The following is an 18,964-nucleotide window of genomic DNA, read 5'->3' as shown; positions in this document are numbered from 1 at the left end:
ATAAAAGCGAAATATTTATAAAATGCATAAGCCAAAGCCGATTTTACTATTTTTAACATATTGATTTTATTGTTATTTATAATACACCCGACAATATTAATTGAATTTCGTTGAGAATCACAACATTAATGTGCATTTCCTGTTATTGAAATAATTAACCTTATTTTAATCCACCATTTTTAAACGAATTTAGCTCCACATCATCGCGTTTGTATATCTGCTCCTTTTCAGATTGTGCTCAATTTGCGTAACAAATTACATTTAATTTGTTAAAAGAAAAGTTGAAAGAACGCCGGCCCAAACCCGTGACTTGTTTACGCCTCATTAGCTGGACATTAAGATTATGCATTTTTATGAACTTTTCGGTCAAATTTAACACACGACTTGGTCGGAACTTTGTAATTAAATCTGTTACAATCAAATTGCTTGACCTTTTCGTTGGCCACACTTCCTGGCAAACTTTTTTCTTTCATTATCTTTTCTTAAGAAACTGAATGATGCTGGGTAAATTTAAGGCGTTGGAATTAAGTCAACTTAATGTCGTTTAAGTATCCACTTTGAAGGGGGAGAAACAGATAAAAGCGATGGAGCACAACAGCAGAAATCTGGAGGAAAAAATGTGATGCCATTTATTTTAATTTGCGAGTCAAAATGTCGAGACTTAAAGTGAGCAATGAATGCGGCCGAAATGCGCCACAAGCTGAAGGAAAGTGAAGATTGAAAGAGAAATGGCCAGAAGCTGCCGCAATGACGCAATTCCTTGGCCCAAAATTGGCCTTCTTTCTGGTTCTAGGGTCAAACAATTTAATTGACTGAATTATACTCCATACGAGATTCGTAGAGAAATCATCATAAAAATGGCCATTTTATTAAGGTAACCAAAACTTGGTGCACATTATCGAGGAAAATCGTTCTGCAAGTTGTTCAAAATCTTTACACGCAGATAAATAACTTCAAATGCCAAAAGGGATCACCGAAAATGGGACCCTCGGGGAAAGTAGAATATCTAAGATATGGCCATAAAACTAAATTGATGTGTATCTGTGGTATTCAGAGCAAAGGGTACATAAAATGAAGAAAAAAAGCAAAATCATAAAAGTTATTTGATGAGTTGTTACACTGGTTAACAGAAGCTAAATACCACTTAGCTATGATTTCGTTTTATTACTTCTGCGATTAGGCATTATTGGCAATATATATAGGCAATATATATAGACATAATTGGTCCAATGTCTTACTGCTCATTGTTCAATTGAAAAAAAAAGAGCTTCTTATTTATTTATGTTGCAATAGTTGGTTATCAAATCAACTTAATGTCTTATACTTTCCAAGCTTCAACCTCAATTATTTAATTATATTTTCCAGCGCTTTAAGTTAAAGCCCTCAAAAGCAGGTTTGGTGGAGGAGTAGTAATCAGTCTGAAAGTTGGACTGCGCCACTTCTGCTACGTTGAGTAATGTGAGTGCTTCCGCTTCCGTATGTGTATACTCGTATGTGAGTTTGTGTGGCCACTTCCTGCTGCCTCATCCGCATCCGCATCCTCATTCTCGTTTCAACGTTTCTTTTTTATATTATTTCATTTTAAGGAAAATTTTTCAAAATACTTAATACTCAATTTGGCCGAGAGACCCACAGACAGAGCGAAATGCTATGCCAGACGAGTGCCAGAGGGCTTAAAGTGGGCGAAAGTGGGCGAAAGTGGAACGATGTGGATTGGAGCGCATGTGTGTTGTGTTAACTGCTTCCCACTTGGTCGCATTTCCTTCTGGGCTCCGTCTGGGCGGCAAAAGCGAGATAAAAGCGTCTTTAGCCAGCTGAATAACTTGTTGGATCCTGCCGCACTGCAACTGCTACTGCAGCAAACACTTGCCGACCAAATGGTGCTTGAATGTATTTCACTTTGATTTGCTTTTATTTTAAAGAAATCCATTCAGAGCAGCGGAGTGCGGAATGCGGAATGCGCTTGGCATAAATCTATGGAGACTGCAGAGCTTGAGGCTTTTATGAGTGGCACTTAACCGCTTAATTGCTCATTATGCTCGAGTTTATCCAGCCATTTAATCAGGCACTCAATGCAAGCAGGCAAGGTAGCAGTGGCGCTGTTAAATGTATAATTGAGCCAAACGGCAATAAAACATTAATTAAAAATCTGTACTTACAATCAACGTGCTGCCAGGGCCCTCGAGTGAATTTTTACAATCGTCATCCTTCTGTTTACCTCTGTGTGTACAAATATGAAAAGTTCATGGCCTTATTTCCTGTGTATAAACGTATTCTTATCATATGCACATGTACACCGGTCTTCAATGCACTTTGCATTTGCGATCAAGAGCTGAGGTCGATAGTAAAATAATAAAGCATTTTATAACTTAAACGCTTAAGTTGCTGATTCATGCCTTCTACCTAGAGAGTACATGTTTTAATTGGCTCCTCTGACAACCAGAAACTCACACACTTGTTTGCTTATCCAAAAGTCAGTTTAAATTTAATTTGAACCAGTTATAAACAAGCAATTAATCGAAGCAGTCACACAGTCACACTTGACTCTTTTTAAGGTAAATTCATTTAGTTAAAAACAAGATTAAAGAGTAGCTTTAATTTAGCCATCTGTTGTCTACTAGTCAATACGGCTTCCTAACTTGCGGTGAAGGCAAATTGAGATATTTGGTTTTGCCAACGTCTTTTTACGAACCAGAGAAGGTTCTGACCTTTTGGGGTGGCCACGTCCTTGTTACCGATTTGTCAAAATCATCGACTCACCGTGACCTCAGACACGTGAAGTTCGGGCTCCAACGAGGAAATAGGGAAAATCCAACTGACACTCGTAACAGGTTCGACGTGTTGTCAACAAAAGCCAAGCAATATCCACCTAAGCGAAAACTCCTTGACACACCCACACTACCACACATGCACACACCAACACTCCCACACATCGTACACACACATACACACACAGCCACGCACGTATTTGGACGAACTTTCATTAGTGGAAACGTCAAAGTTCGTGGGGAAAAGGAAAAAGGATCCCCATAGAACGCTCCATCTCCGTCAAGTGGCGAAATGCAGAGCCATCGATTGGGTGGCACCGAGAAAATAAGAAAGCGCTGCTGAAACTACTGTAATTGCATTTGCATATGACATTCCGTTCAAGTTTAAGAAATCCTCGCCACCCTGCCAGAAGTTAAATGGAACTTTCGTCAGAAAATACCTATTGCCTTACTCTCTCAAAAATAAATCCGAAATGCATACACCGAAATAAGCTGCTGGGATAGATAGATACTCCTAAACATAAATATAGACAAGTAGGGACATCGTTCCCTCAGCTGCTGTGACTCTCAGCGTTTTCACTTTTTTGGGTACGTCTTGGTTCGCAAGCAAAGTTAAGTTAATAAAATCATTTTAAAGTTTGGCTGTCATGGATACGACACTTTCTATTATGCATTAAGGCAACCAAATTGTTGCCAACCTTTTCGCTCCTATGTTTTCAGCTTGCAACTTGTCCACTGATGCAACTTCCAGGACACAGCAGGAAAAAAAAAGAAAAGCGAAACAAAAATTGGTGGGAGTGGAGTGGTCGGCATGGTGGGGTTTGGGCCAAGATAGATACCGTTGCTGACAGCTGCTTAAGTGCGAAATTCGATTTCGCATTCAAGGGCGTTGTCCACTTTAAGCTCCTGCTTTTCCGCTATATCTGGCCAAAAGCGGCGAGCAAAAGGCAAAAAGGGATGGGTGAAAGGGGAAATAATTTAAACTTGTAATGAACCGAACAGCAAAGGCGAAGCGGAAAAAATATCAGAATGGGAAATTTATAAAGGGCGAAATAAACGACAGTGCTGAAGCTCAAGACACTTAAAAAGAATCTCTGAAATATAATTAAAATTAAATGCAAAATGCAGTTATATTAAAAGATACATTATACTTTTTCAAAGCTTGTAATAAATAAGTATAATAAAGTAACAAGATGTAATTGTTAGACTGAAAGAAATGTGCTTGATTTGCATTAAAAATTAACAAAGTCTGTAATACACTATTTATATTGTTAAATTGAAAGAATTTTCCATTTGTTGCAAACAAATAATTCAATTAAATAGCCATACGCAATTCATTTAATTGTTGTTTTCAGTGCCGCGGCAGAAAACGATTGAGTGCTGCTAACTAAAAGCCCCCAAAGGAGATAAAACTAAAACAGCAGAGAAAAAAGGTGAATCGTATTTTAACGAACATTTTAGAATTGGGCACCATTTGAATATCTGAATGGCCGGCTCGAAAATTTGCGAAAAGCTTAAATGCCACTTGAATGCGGCAAGGCCACAATCGTATTCGCTAATTGAATGTTAATTAATAAAAAGCAAAACTGAGTGGCACAAAAATAGGGGAATAATGAGTGGATAAAGCCAGAGTGAAATACTTGTTGACTGAATGAATGCCCATTTACGGAGGATTCAACCCGGAAAAGGTGCACAAAAAGCGTGGCGAGATCTACCGCGCGATAAAGTTTTAATTTCCATTTGATGGCTGTTAGTGAAGCAGTGCAAAAACATTTTCATATTTATACGTATTATTTTCAGGTTTTTTTTTGATTCTTTGCTTGTGTTGTATGTGTATGTAAAATATGTTTTAATTAAACGAAAAGTTTTACATGGTTTTTTATTTCTCGCCGGCCCCTTTTGAGCGCTGATTGCCCCAAAGCTGGACAAAATCAGAATGGCAAACAAACAAATATAAATTTGCTGGGCAGCAGCAGCAATAGCCAGCCATGGTGGCAAAAAACACAAAAAAAATCCCCAAAGTGCAGCGCAATGGGCAATGGCAGATGAAAAACGCTACCAAAGTACCAATTCCACTCACTCATACTCGCATTCCCCACATCTCCGCACAAAAGCCCTCTGTTTCTGGCAGATGAGCCAAAGTAACGTAAAATTCCCCAATGCCCCAAAACTACAAATAGATATTTAATTTTTTGCCATTTCATACACAGTTTTCCCAGTCGAGAGCGAAAGTGTGTGTGCCAGTGGGTGGGCTTGTGGGTGCCACACAAATGACCCAGAAATTTCGTTAAGCGACAAACAAACAGGAATTAATTTTGGTTGTAGCTTAAAGTTAGTCCCTGGAAACACTCGACAAATTGCGGACAACTATTTAGCCTCTCTGGCCATACACGACCACATTGAAATGCCATGGAATAATATTGCACTTAAATCAGGACTCACCAGGGACAACAAGAAAATCATTTGTTCTTGAAGGGAAGGCTGAAGCTCTGAGCAATGGAATTTGGCTCTAAGGATTAAATAGTTTGGCTTGGCATATTGGGCAATCGACTTCGTTAATATTACGGATTTGTAGAATGGTAGAAAATCATACGAATAAATCAAATATTTTATTATTACATTCCGAGCAATCATTTCAATCTATTATACTTTTGTGAATATCATGAAGTAGGCTGTGTTTAATTCCTCTGCCAATTTATCTTTTTCCATATTCTATTTCATCATTAAATTCTAAATTTACTTTTTCTTTTCACTATGCTCAGAACCAAGAACTACAAAATCTGCATCAAGGTAATTTATATAAATGGTCTAGAATCTGCACTAACCTTCTTTTCAGGGCGTTACTTTTCGTTCATATGCCGGTTGCAAAAATGGCAAAGGTGGTAAGGGTGGCAAGGGCGGCAAGGGCGGCTTAAAGGCCAAGTTGGCAAAGAAAATTCCTATGGAACGGGAAAAGTTTTTGGGTATCAGGTGTCTGCACGGCAAAAAGATTATTGGCCAGATAAGTGTTAATAGCGTGATAGGAGGAATGCGAGGACTTCCGCTTCTGTTTTGCGAGACTTCCAGGTATGTTGGCATGGCAGTTGAATGGGCTTGAAATTTGGCCATTTACAATACGTTTTCCCCTCTTTTCGCATGCCAGCCTGGACAAAAACAAGGGTATTTATTACCGCGGAAAACTGCTTAAGGATGTGTGTGCCAAGCTGCCGCGGGTGCAAGAGGGCACCAATGAAGGCACTCCCGAGGGATGCTTCTATCTGCTGGTCAGCGGATTGATGCCCACGAAGAAGGATGCCAAGGAAATCACCAAGGAGTGGCTGAAGCGTGGCTCAGTTCCGCGCTATTGCCTCCGGTTGATTGACTCCATGGACAAGCGGGTGCATCCGATGGCCCAGTTGTGCGCCGCCAGCGCCTGTCTCAATCCGCAGAGCAAGTTCGTCGAGGCTTACACCAAAGGGGCCAAACGTGCAGACTACTGGAAATACACCTACGAGGATGCCATGAACCTGATCGCCATGCTGCCCACCGTGGCGGCTGCCATCTATAATAACGTGTTCAAGGATGGCGAGGGTTCCCGGGAGCTCAACGATGAGGAAGACTGGTCCGGCAACTTCTGCCGCATGCTTGGCCTACCGGAAAAGGATTTCGTCGACCTCATGCGACTCTACATGGTCCTGCATGCGGATCATGAGAGCGGCAATGTTTCCGCCCACGCGTGCCACCTGGTTGGGACAGCACTCAGCGATCCCTTCCTGTCTTTCTCGGCCAGCATGTGCGGCCTGGCTGGACCACTTCATGGATTGGCCAACCAGGAAGTGCTAGTTTGGCTGACAAAGCTTCGGAAGGCTATTGGCGATGACCCCTCGGATGAAGAGCTAAAGAAGTTCATCGACGATACGCTAAAAGGAGGACAGGTGAGTTTGATTTTGGCATATACTCCTATATTCAATCTAACTTGTACTCCAGGTTATTCCCGGCTATGGACATGCCGTACTCCGAGACACCGATCCTCGGTTCGTCCTGCAAAATGAGTTCGCCATGAAGCACTGCAAGGATGATCCGGGCGTAAAGCTTGTGACTCGCATGTGGAAGATCATACCAGAGGTGCTGAAGAAGCTTAACAAGGTGGCGAATCCGTATCCAAATGTCGATGCCCATTCCGGCGTCCTGTTGCAACACTACTGTCTGAAGGAGCTGAATTTCTACACCGTTCTCTTTGGAGTTTCCCGGGCGCTGGGGGTACTGTCGCAGTTGATTTGGTCCCGGGCCTTGGGGGCACCAATTGAAAGACCAAAGTCATTTTCCTCAACGGAGATCTGCAACTTCATCAGGGAAGCGGACAAGAAGTCGGGAAAAAAGAACGAAAAAAAGAAGTGCTAAAAGAAAAACTGAGGTGAATGTTTCTTTTTATTTTGCTTAAATTTTAATTTTATATTTTTCTTCCTTAAATAGATAATGGTTTGCAATTTAAGAACTTTCTGAAAGTCTATTAAACGATTAGAAAAAATATTCCTCTCTTTCGTTAAGTGTTGTAGTTATATATAATACGTTATTATCATATGAATGCGTTTGACATATTTACCTGGGTATGATATGAGATAATTTTGGGGGAATGGAATGTCTTATTTTAGTCCGGTGTTGTAATTATGGCTTTGGCCTAAGTAAACCGCATTTCCATCGCTTTGATGTTAGTTTCAACCAAAAACGCGTCTAATATCCAATTCCCCCGGCATAATTTATTTTTCCCTCCAAAGTGGATCATAAATCAGTCGTGTAATCCAAGCTTGGCACAAGCACAATTAAAATGATTAAATGTAAGCGATTTCGGTTACAGTTGAGGGAAGACTTCAATGAGTAGAAGAAGTCTCAATAGTTTGGCCACAAATTAATTGAAATTGTTGAGATATCGCTAACTGTGAATTGCATTCAATTCCCATGTAGCTATTCTCTATGCCAAACGTTTCGAATTTCGTTGAATGTACTCATGATTATTGTAATTTTTATAAAAGCATTCCATCAACTGATTGATTTCTGTTCAATTTCTCCCATTGTGTGGCTTGCCTCTTGCCACTTCCATTGGTTTCCCCACTTTTAGTTTCATTGAAACGGCCCCTTGTTTCTGTAACTGATATTTTATTGTTATTTTTATTATACCAATCTCTCGATGGGTGTAAGTCCTTGGGGATTATTAAGCCAGGTCCCTAGATTCCACTCTCTTGGATTTAATATTCATTTTTTAATGGGTATGTATTTGGCCTACATAACAAGTGACCTACTGCGAACTAGAATCCTAATTTGTATCAGATTGGAAAAGGTATTTCAAGAAATTGTTATAGTCCATAACACTTAATAACACTTAATTTTTCATTCTTATATTAACATGATATATCCCACAATAAAACCGACAATTATCGAATTTTAATTTTCCAGCTCTCCCCACACATGAATACATTTCCGCCCCTTGTTGTAACCATAATAATATGATCATGAACTACTTTTTCCCGTCGGGTCCTTAACTTAATATTAATTGCTTTGAGCATGGGGGGTATTCGACTGAAATGGGAAATGAGGATGCGTTGAGGGGAGCAGAGTGTAAATGATAAAAGTTGAAATATGTTTACCCGAGCTTGTGGAAAAAATAAGCTGCAAAACGTTTTAATAAAAGTATTTACTATTTTCCCGCACAGTTATTTTATTGTTGAGGGAAATCACTAAAAACTTTTTCATCGCAATTCAGCTACACACCGCTCTTTTTTCCCTTTTTTATATAATTTTTTCAAACATAATTTGAAACTGTTTTGGGTTGGGCGAAATGCAGAATCACGCCTCTGGCCTTTTACTCGTATGTGCTGCTCCAGTGGCCTTGGACGCCAGAAAAGGAAAGCGAATGCCGCCCAAACACACACACACCCACACATACGCTCAAATTCACCCACTTGAGCACGCACACACCCACAAAGATGGGCGGAAAGGGTACAATACACATCCGCATCAACCATGTTCCTGTCCATGTGGCCGCTGCTGTCCCGCCGCCTGGCCAGACCCGAAAATAAAACCATGGTCGACTTCCATCTGGATGTGGGACGCGTGTGCGTGTGTGGCAGTAGTAGTCATATAGAATGTTCGCACATATGCCAGCTTGCTTTCAGCCATTTGCTGCAATATTAAAACAAAAGTAATGCGAAAGTGCTTTCCAACCCATCGCCCTCGTTGCCGCCCACAGTTGCGCCCTCTTCTCGTTGGTCTGGAAAGAAAACAAAACCGTAGATTAAAAAATTTTTCGAAATTGTGTCTGGCATGCAACTATGTGGGGATATTTTAAAAACTGACCAGCGCATGGCATCATTCGCTTTACTGGTAACAATGTTGCATGGCTATGATGGAATTGCGCAATAAAAATGCCCAAAAATGTATTACACACAATAATAAATGTCTGCCCAACGTAATTTTATGAAGAACGAGTATCTTAATTCTACTGCTAACTTAGTATCTGAACTTGAGGTACCATGTGACCGACTACACTGGTGGCTTTAAAAAATCTGTTTTTCTTGCCAAAAACATAAACGAATTTAAGATAATGGGCTTTTTTGCAGTTTATCTTGAACGGGAGTAGCAACCATGCTGCTCCTATAACTATAACTTCCTCCGGGGCACAAAAAAATTTTGCGAAATAAAACACTCTCGGCTGCATTTTGAAAACTTTCACTTAGAGCTGCGCTTTTGTTTTGCAGTTTGCCAGCGGTTTCATTTCATTAACTTCCGTTCAACTTTCCGAAGACATTTCGAGTGACTCCTTGCAAGGACTGCTTTGTGTTTTGCATATCTCCATAATCACTTTCATTGCCTGAGAGAGAGGAGGAGCTGCTAAAATTGTGTCTTTTTAAATGTAAGCGAAATGTGGCTAAAAAGGAAGGCGGTGGGGGCAATACAATAACTTCCTTATAGACCGAAAACTTTATGGCTGCGCCAGCAGCTGCACTCGAGTCGCTATCAAACCCGAGTATTAAGCCCCTCCGGCTTTCAGCTCCTTTCCCCGTCACAATGTTATTGTATTATAATGGTCTCCAGCGCGGACCAAGGCTGCATGGGGATCTGCGTATGTTCTATTTTTTAAGATATGCAAAATAAGTTGCAGTTGCTTTCGACAAAGGCGACTTGCAGACAAACACATCAGACATTGTGAAAAATAACTATGTGTTTATGTATGCATGTATATGTGCTATGTGCTATGTGCCATGTTGTATATGCTATATGCGTATATGTGTTGCGTTGGTATGAGTGAAAAGTTTGCCGGGTACGCAGGAAAATTATAATTCTTCCTCTCTAAACAACGACTGGCCAAAGGAGGAAAGGACATGCTGAAAGAGCAGCAGTAGTAACTGACTGAGTGTCAGTAACTGTTGGCTTCTATGTGGCAGTTTTCCGGAAGTTTTCGAAATAAATTGCCCTAGATTCTGCACTCCTTTAATATTTTATACATATTAAATGAACTTTCCTAATGACTTTTATAAATTGGTATGGTCTTCGAGCGAAGGTTATTTAAAATGGATATCGTTGAAATGCTCATTTAGTTATTCATGAAACATGTGCCTCGAAAAACGTACGACGTATTAAATAATTGTTTAATTATTTTGATGTTTCTTTCATATTTATTTTCCATTTAATTAAATCATTTTTAATTACAGGGTTAATAAAAAAATACATTTTACATTGCTTTTTAAATAAATCGCTATGGATTTGGTCGCTAATGAGGAAGGCATTATTGGGTTATTTGCCTGAAATTAATGATTTTTAATGGGCCACTCGTGCATTTTAGTCGGTTTTGATAACTGATATTTTGGATAATTGCTATTGTTTGAAAAGTTGAAAATTATAAGGGACAACAAATCTTCATGTTCATTTTCCATGTATGCTGTTAATTTCTAAATTTGTTTAAGACTACACAAAAACCAACAGCGCAACAGCTTTAACCATTTTCCGAGCAGAACTTTTTAATGTTCTACCTTCTATTTATATTGCACCCAGTTTACAGCTAGCCCCCTTATTCCGGTTCTCTCTGGCGTTTACTATTTCATTTTCCAGTCGAAGAAGTATTCGCACATAGTTTTGCCCGGCGGAATGTGCTAAAAGCGCCGGCAGGTAAAAATAATTGCGATTATACTCGCTATTTTTCCGCACAGCAACACTAAAAGGGAGTGGTGCTGGGAATTGCGGAGTTGGATGGGGAATTTACCTTTTCCGGACAGGCAGAAGATGGAGTGAATGTGGTCTGATGGCATTCTGGTTTCAGCGAAGTATCTTCCAGTTTAGCCCCCTTTTACACCCGTGTGCAATAGGAAATCACAATGTACTTTAACTATTTTTTGTAAACTTTAATGAGCCCAAATATTTTAAACTGTTAAAGAATTCATGAGCTAATTAACTGTTTTAAAATGGCTGATTAAATGGTACATAAATAACACATTTAATCAGTAAAGATTAATTACATTAACATTCATTTCACTGAATGGAGCAAAACATTAAAAAAAAGGAATGCACAAGTGCTTTTTAATAATATGTAAAAGTGTTTAACAAACACAACCTGCTTTTCACTGATTTATATTTATTTTCTGCTCTTTGAAAACTTTCATTTGACTTTTGGAGTGTTTTTTTTATTTGCGCTAGCACGCATTTAAGTTAATAGCCATTTAAGAACACTGATTAACAGGCTGATTGGAAATAAACGGTTGCACATGGGGCGTATGCGCGATTTGAGATTGGACCCTGTTCTTCGCTCTGCTACCTTTTCTGATTGCCTGCGAATTAATTAGGAACAGGGAAAGTTTGCGGCATTGTTTGTCATTCGGTATCCCATTTTTGCCATCGTCAACATCATCAGCATCGTTCCCATCTAGTTGGGCTCTGTGCCATTGTTCCTTGAATTAGGTTTTGGTGAATGGACTGCAGTTGTCGCTTATCCTTATCTGCTTGTCCTTGTAATTATCAACCGAGGACCAAGGACCAAGGACCAAGGAACCTCTGCCCCTGCTCCCTGGACCATTGTTTTCGAGTACTCAAATCGCGAATTATGCTTTCCACTCGGTTGATTCTGGCCAACTGGCAGATAAGATATGCCCAAGATATGCCCAAGTATGGAGATGTTGGCTTTAAGAATGCAGTCGCTTTAATAAGAGATTACGCATTTGCAGCACGTGCTACTTGCTACGTTAACTCAAGTTAATTAATTAATTATTGTTCTGGCATTCGTTTGGTAACAAATTTTGACACAATACAACGGCCAGCCCTCCATAAATTTACTCAAACACTGACCTCCCGTTGTTCCTGTTGCGGGGTTTCATTAATAATTCAGCTCATATGAAACTCGGAAAAGCTGCTGAATTGAGTAAGCGAAAGCGGGATAAATTAAGTTAATCTCACATCAGAAGCAGTGGCAGCATCTGTTGCTATGAAGTTTACCATCCAGATATCCACCCATGGCCAAAAATCAATACACTGCGCATTTGCCTGAAATATCTGTAGCTATTCGTTTCAATTTGTCAATCAAGATGACACAACAGGCTGAAAAACAAAGCGAAAATTGAAATTAAAAACATTCAGACAGCATTGATCAAGAAAAATGTCCCGCCAAGTTTAAGGAGAAATTTCAGCTAACTTTACACGCACTGTGGGAAAATAATCCTTGCTTTGTTTTATGGCTTATAGCAATATATGTATATATATATGTATATATGTGTTTTGAGCTGGCTTTGTGTTTTGCGGTAGAGTTCAATAAACTTTGCTTTGTTTATTTGCAGAATATTCTGGTTCCGTACTCCTGCGGTCGAGCTACATTTTTATTTGATTTCGGTTGGATTTGTGTGAAGGGATTTTAAATTCGATTTAAAGAATTTCTGCCTTTTGAGAATTTTGTCTAAAATAGTTAGTTTAAGATTTTAATTGAAATGCCCGAACTTCACGTTCATAAAGGATAATCGATGTAAATTGAACAAACACGCTTTAAATGAAATGAAAAGTTTGAATTTAACCAGCTGCACATTTTTTCCTATTCATAAAAGCTTTTAGTTTTGTTTTAACCTTAATCATATTTGAATAGCAAAACTCATTTAATTTTCCTGCTCAATTTGATACGTTTTAATTGCAAATTATAGCTGCTGGCAAATTAGAAGAACATGTGTGTAAATTTACCGACATTAACTAAACATAATTTTTGCTCATATTCTGGATGATAACTAAGAGCTTTGCCGACCTTCACTTGGTTGTTTTATTATTTTACTTCTAGCTTTTTACCCGCTCTAATTGCATGTTGCATACAGGCAAAAGGTTTATACACACACTTGTTTGAATATATATTTTTCTAAAAATAAAATATCTGCAGTCCGACTGTCATGTGCCCGTCAACACACAGAATGTTTTGCACACATATCGCATTCAACTATTTGAACAGCATCCGAAATGCGCATAAAAAACTTTTACAATAAATCAGAAAATTTGTAAAACATTACACACGCTGCCATAAACTTACTTCCACTGATGTCGGTCTCTGGCAGATTTGTTGCAAAAATGTTCGGCACCAAATGGAAATTTGTTTACCAAGCTGTTCATGCTGCAGGCTGTTGTATTTTATCTGGCCCGCCGCAACAGTTTGCATTATTTAGCGAGAATAATTTCCAAATTTAGTCACTCTTTCTATGGCTTTTTAAAATATATTTAGAATAACAAATAAAAATTTATTAACAGGGATTACTTAAGCTTTTATAGTTAATATATAAAGATTGTACGATTTTCTTTTAAATTTTTTGGTATATCAGGGATCTGCAATGGACATATGTTTACTTATGAAATTGTTTTAAAATAAAGGTTTATTATACGAGCTAGCTTAAAAAGAGTGAGAGTAAAAGAATCACTAGCTAGTCGATCTAGTTCTGTCCATGCGGACTGTAATAGTTTGTACTCATGCATACATTTAGGTACATTATAATTCATTAGTTACGTAGCGGGTATCTTAAAGTGCAGTCACTCGACTAAAGCGTGCCTACTTGATTCTTTCTATATTGCAAAATATGGCCGCAACAGTGTTGACTTAAAGTCTTAGCTGAATTGGACTTCATTGTTGGAGGCTGGTGGAGGCAATCAATGTCCGTGACGAGTGAACGATTTAACGATTATGGCGATAAAGAGATTTATCGGCGAACGAGTCAACTGAAGCTATTCAAACACACGCCCACTCCAGACAATCCACTTCCGTAACGAGGAAGCCAAGGACCAAGGATTTTGCGCGAAAGGACTCGCGTGTGTTTTATTGAGCACTAGACTGCACTCACATTTGGGAGCGATTAAAATCGATTTAATCCATTGCCCGGCATAAATCAACCAGCCAAAATCATCTGCTGGCGAAGGTCAAAACATCTCCAGCCCCTTTTTTTGCCAAAATGATGTACGGGATCACATGTAGGCATATAAACATTACTGCAAGAGTATATTTATCTACGAGTAGTCTTTGGTTGACAGCATTTATCGGTATTGTCATAGAGGGGAACCGTCATTCATCATCTGTGCTTGCTATCCTTGCAGAAAAAAATATTATTTGCAAACTCTCTTCCTGAGCGATCGATGGAAAGCCTTTTAAATGCAAATGTTTTATTTATATTGCGGAAAAAGAGACGAAGAAAAACGTATTATTGATGTTCCCTATTGTTGGGTTTACTTGAAAAAATTGCAACGTTTCGGAACAACAAAGTGCAAACAGAGGTCCTTTCATACCAGCATACCAATGTTTCCAGCAAATATCTCTCAATATAGTTGCAAGAAATCCTTTTTTGTTACTGGCAGGCGACACGCATTGCTTGGTTTTTAAAGAGAAAACTAGTTGCGACAATTTAAGAATATGAAAGTTGCTTTCTAAATGGCTGACCCCGGTCACATCTTGGAAATATTATTATGACCCCACTGAGCGGAAAATTACTTCGCTTGTTGCATTCCATTCAGCTTCACTCCAATTTCCAGCTGCATCTCCATTTGAGCTCAGTTCCCATCGCGTTCATCCATAAATATTCATGTGACCTAATCGGTTTATGACTGCCATAATCGCCAGCACTTTGCACGTCTTTTGGTCATGAAGTTGGCTTTACTTTCTCTTGCTATTTTTTCACATTTTCCATTTCAGTTTTCAGCGTCGACATATGTCAGAAATGGAACATGGGTTAATCCTGAGTCCTGTTTTTAAATTGATCGGGGGTTTCAGTCAGTTCTTTAAACTGATAAACCTAGGATGATTGCTGCATTAAGAATTATAAAGCAATTCTGAAATGCAAGCCGCTCAAATAAAGGTAAAGGTTTACACATTGTCTGCTTATACGCATATTTATATGGATCAGTTATTTGATGGCGCTACTCGGGCGTATACGCAATTTTTACTTAAAGACAGTACTCGTCTGTGTAGTGCATCCCAATACGTATGTTTAAGTCTTCTCCTTACCTTTTGAAATCAGCCAAAGCATACAATACAAGCTCCTTGGGATTTAGTGCACGCAATCACAAATCTCGTTCGAAACGTAAAAAATATTCAATAAAAATGGAATTCGAGTTACGTACGCGTATGTGTGCGTTACAGCCAAATGTCAGCAAAGAAAAAGCGCGTATATTTACGCGACATATTTACGGCGTTTTAAATGAAAGCACGTGTTTAGCAAGGCAAACGATGGCGCTTATGCCTCAAATATCGCACCTAACTCGCGCCACAAAAAATAAACAGCGAAGGTACAAGCAAGTGTGGCAGGAGCATCAGCATCGCATCGCATCGGCATCGGCATCGGCCAAACCAGGCAACCTGAAACGAGACCATAAAATGGCGAGCGTTGGCAATAAAAACTAGAACAACTGCCAGTGGGCCAAAAGCTGGGGCAATTGGGGCAGGCTGGGCGTGGCGGGTGGCGGGTGGCGGAGGTGGGTGTTGGTTCTAAACGCGGGCAGGTGGAGCGCATTACTTTGAAAGTACATTGAGCTTGAAAATGACTTTGTAAATGGCGCTCGACAAATATTTTATTACTAGGGAACAGCAACAATTTACTTTGTTTTTACCCATCCAGTTTTTCGCAGAGTTTGGCTGCCACTTTTCCCTGGTTCACAGCTTTTTCTCATCGTGTTTCACTTTAATTTTAAATCAAACAATTATTAGCACCACTGCTTCTCACTCTCTCCTGAGTTTCGTCGTTCTTGTCAAAATAATTGGCTTTTAGTGCTCGGGTTTCTTGTTACATTTTAATTTATTAGCTAACGAAAATAAGGATAAATATTCGCTCCTTTTATTTACTGATTTATATCAAGAAATATAATTCATTTTTGATTTCTAACATAATGTTGACATTTTTTGTTCTGTTATTTTTCCCATAGAAGTAATTAGGATGTATGCATTAATGTTGTGCCATTAGACATTGAGACCAAAAAGCCACGGAAATCAAAAAACACAAATCCCTGCTAATCCAAAATCAGGAATAAATCAACGGATATTATAATATATTCGCTTTAATGCAAACTTTATAATCGATGACAGCGAAAATCCCATTTAAATCCTTCTTTATTGGCTAAAATTTGTTGTTCACTTTAGCGCCTGCTGCGAAATTTAATTAAAAATTATCAAGTTAATTTCACAAATTTGTGTGTATTCTACTACCTCCACAGGGAGTGTCCACCAGTTCCAGTGAAGAATGCCTCCAGGGGCGGCACAATGGGGTGACATCGGGTTGGCGCTGGTCTGAGTTATGGAATGTTGCCAAAATGCCAGCGGGTTAGACCTGCGGTTGCGGTTTGCCCTGTTCTGGCCCGAACGCGTCCGGGTTCTGGACTGGTGCTGGAACTCTGGTACTCTGGTACTCTGGTACTCCACGTTTCTGGCTTTTGAGTTATCCTTTTCGCGGTTACCTTTTGTCGCTTGCCATTGTGTTAGCTGGTCCATTGTTTGAAATTTCGTGGATTGGGCGGGGCTGGAGAAGGGAGTGGTTGTGTTCGAGCTTGGCCATTGTTTTGGTGCCTAGTAAAGGAATTGTTGTTTTTTTTTTTTTTTGCCGGGTTTCGCCGTTTTCACTTGTTGAAGTGTTGACTTTGACGTGGTCAATGCTTGGGCGCCATAACAGCTTCATTACGGTGCGCGTTCCCAGTTGATTACAATTCACGAAATTAACGCCCATGTTGAGATTACTCCTTAATGCCTCTGCCAGTGAGATAACCCACCCATTTTACACCCCGGGCAGCATTTTCTGAGAGTCATCCTTGGGCTGCCGCGCGTAGTTTGCATTAATTTCGCGTTAATTTTCCGCGATAATCGTATTTCTTCGTATAATAGTCTGAAACTGGTTCTCGGGGCGGGGACTCCCATATTGCTTTAATGGCGGCTAAAAAGCTCTTAATGGCATCTATTTGAGATTTTATTTATGCACTCGAAAATCAAATTGAAGCGTGGCTACTTTCATTTTTGTTTTCTTGGCTGCGAATTCAATGCGAAAGTTGGTTTATATATATCTACTTAAAGGGGAGCGCTGGCAGGCCAACTACTCTGGAATTTTAATGCGGAGAGTATATATATTTAAATTGCTTTTCCTTAGATAAAGGAATTGAATCATAGTATATTACTTTGTAGCGCTAACGTCCTGATGTAAGTAAAGTTTTGTTTTCTATTAATTTTCTTGACTCTATCTCATATTAGCTAGAGTCTTGGACTCTAGATAAAGTTAACTAAATAAATTCCATTTTTACCCCAGCCATTGCCAGTTAATTCAAGCTGATAAAGCAGATATAGGATATAGACGATTTTGTTCTTCGATGTCCAACTCCATTTTTAGATATTTCAACCGAGTTGCAAAGCGTTCTTTCATTGTAATCCCAAATCGGTTTTGTTTGATTTGCTGTCCATGGCTGGCAAATTAAAAGTCGCATGAATTGGCCCCAGCAAACAGTGGTGGAGCTTATTCCATGGATTTTGTTACAAGGGGGCGGGCGGTGTAAAGGGGTTGGGGAAATGAGCAATGGACCTTCAACAAAATTCTAATTATTCATTGTCGACGCGCCGCTCGCTGACAGCGAAAACAATGAGCGCACTCAACTGTGAAAACTGCAACAAAGCGCATTCCGAACCCAGACTGAAAAAAAGAAAAGGGGATGGTGCCAAGGGGGGGTTGAAAATGCGGGGAGGGGGGGAGTGACGCATTTACTGTCGCACTAAAAATAAAGCTTCGGGCCAAAAGGATTCGCCAGCCATGAGAAACATTGTCAACATTTTTTACAATTTTCTAGTCGTTATTTACCATTGTTTCAGCTCCGACCATTGTAGGAGATGCACAAATACAGATTCAGATACAGATGGAGATACAATATAGATGCGCAGATACAGATGCATTCCCTTAGATACGGGTGCTTGTATCCATGACTGCTGGCTATGGCAGCAATTTGCAGCATTTAGTACGAGTCCATTTAACTTTAATGCACTCTCACTCTGGGTCTTCCATTGGAGTTATCACAGCTTCCTTTATGGAAACGCCAGCAGACGATCTTTGATTTATTGCCAGCAGTCGGAAAAGCATTCAACTTGCAATGTCCACTTATAGAAGCGGGTGTTTTAGCTTGCAAGGATGCAGCTCATCCTTCTTGTGCCCACTTGTCATTGCCTTGGGTCATTCGGCTGGTTCCCCGGTGCCCAATTGCAAACAGTTGGCATTGCGGCCAAAATATTTCGCCCAACTATCTGACCCACGTCCAATTAATGAATGCTCGGCCCAGAGCCAAAATCCGCTTAGACGCAATGCGACAAGTCCGCCAAAAAAACAAAACCATACGAAACTGGGGAGAACAGAAATATAAAACTCTATAAATTTTCACTTTCACGGCCTATCGATTTGGGTTAGGCTTTTCTAAATTGGCAGCAGGTCAATATCAAAACAATAAAGACTGCAACAAACAAATATCCAAATTTCACATAGAGTATTTCTACTACAATAAAAATACCGACACCAATTTTTCTTTATATCTAATGTTTAATTTAATTGTAAAATAATCTGCATTTAGCTCTGGTTTCACTTGGCAGGCTAGAGTAGGCGGTAGTTTTATACATATTTTATATAAATTTCAATGAAAAAGGAGCAAAAAAAAAATAAATAAAATAAAAAAATAATAATACTGACACTAGTTATGATTAATCTGTAAAAATG

The 18,964-nt window shown here is 39.4% G+C and overlaps 1 protein-coding gene across 1 annotated transcript; it reads left to right on the top strand.

Moving 5' to 3' along the window:
- Positions 1–5,412: 5,412 nt before the first annotated feature.
- On the top strand, positions 5,413–7,149 carry LOC6553869 (probable citrate synthase, mitochondrial). The gene is made up of 4 exons (XM_001980432.2): positions 5,413–5,558; positions 5,605–5,834; positions 5,911–6,682; positions 6,735–7,149. Exons 1-4 carry the CDS (start codon positions 5,523–5,525, stop codon positions 7,146–7,148), a joined length of 1,452 nt encoding a protein of 483 aa, XP_001980468.1. The 5' UTR covers positions 5,413–5,522; the 3' UTR covers position 7,149.
- The last annotated feature ends 11,815 nt before the right edge of the window (positions 7,150–18,964 follow it).

The sequence above is a fragment of the Drosophila erecta genome, unplaced genomic scaffold (genome assembly GCF_003286155.1).
Source record: "Drosophila erecta strain 14021-0224.00,06,07 unplaced genomic scaffold, DereRS2 tig00000000-arrow-pilon, whole genome shotgun sequence".
NCBI lineage: Eukaryota > Metazoa > Arthropoda > Insecta > Diptera > Drosophilidae > Drosophila > Drosophila erecta.
The sequence above is the reverse complement of the archived record's forward strand: the minus strand, read 5'-3'. Positions and strand labels throughout refer to the sequence as shown.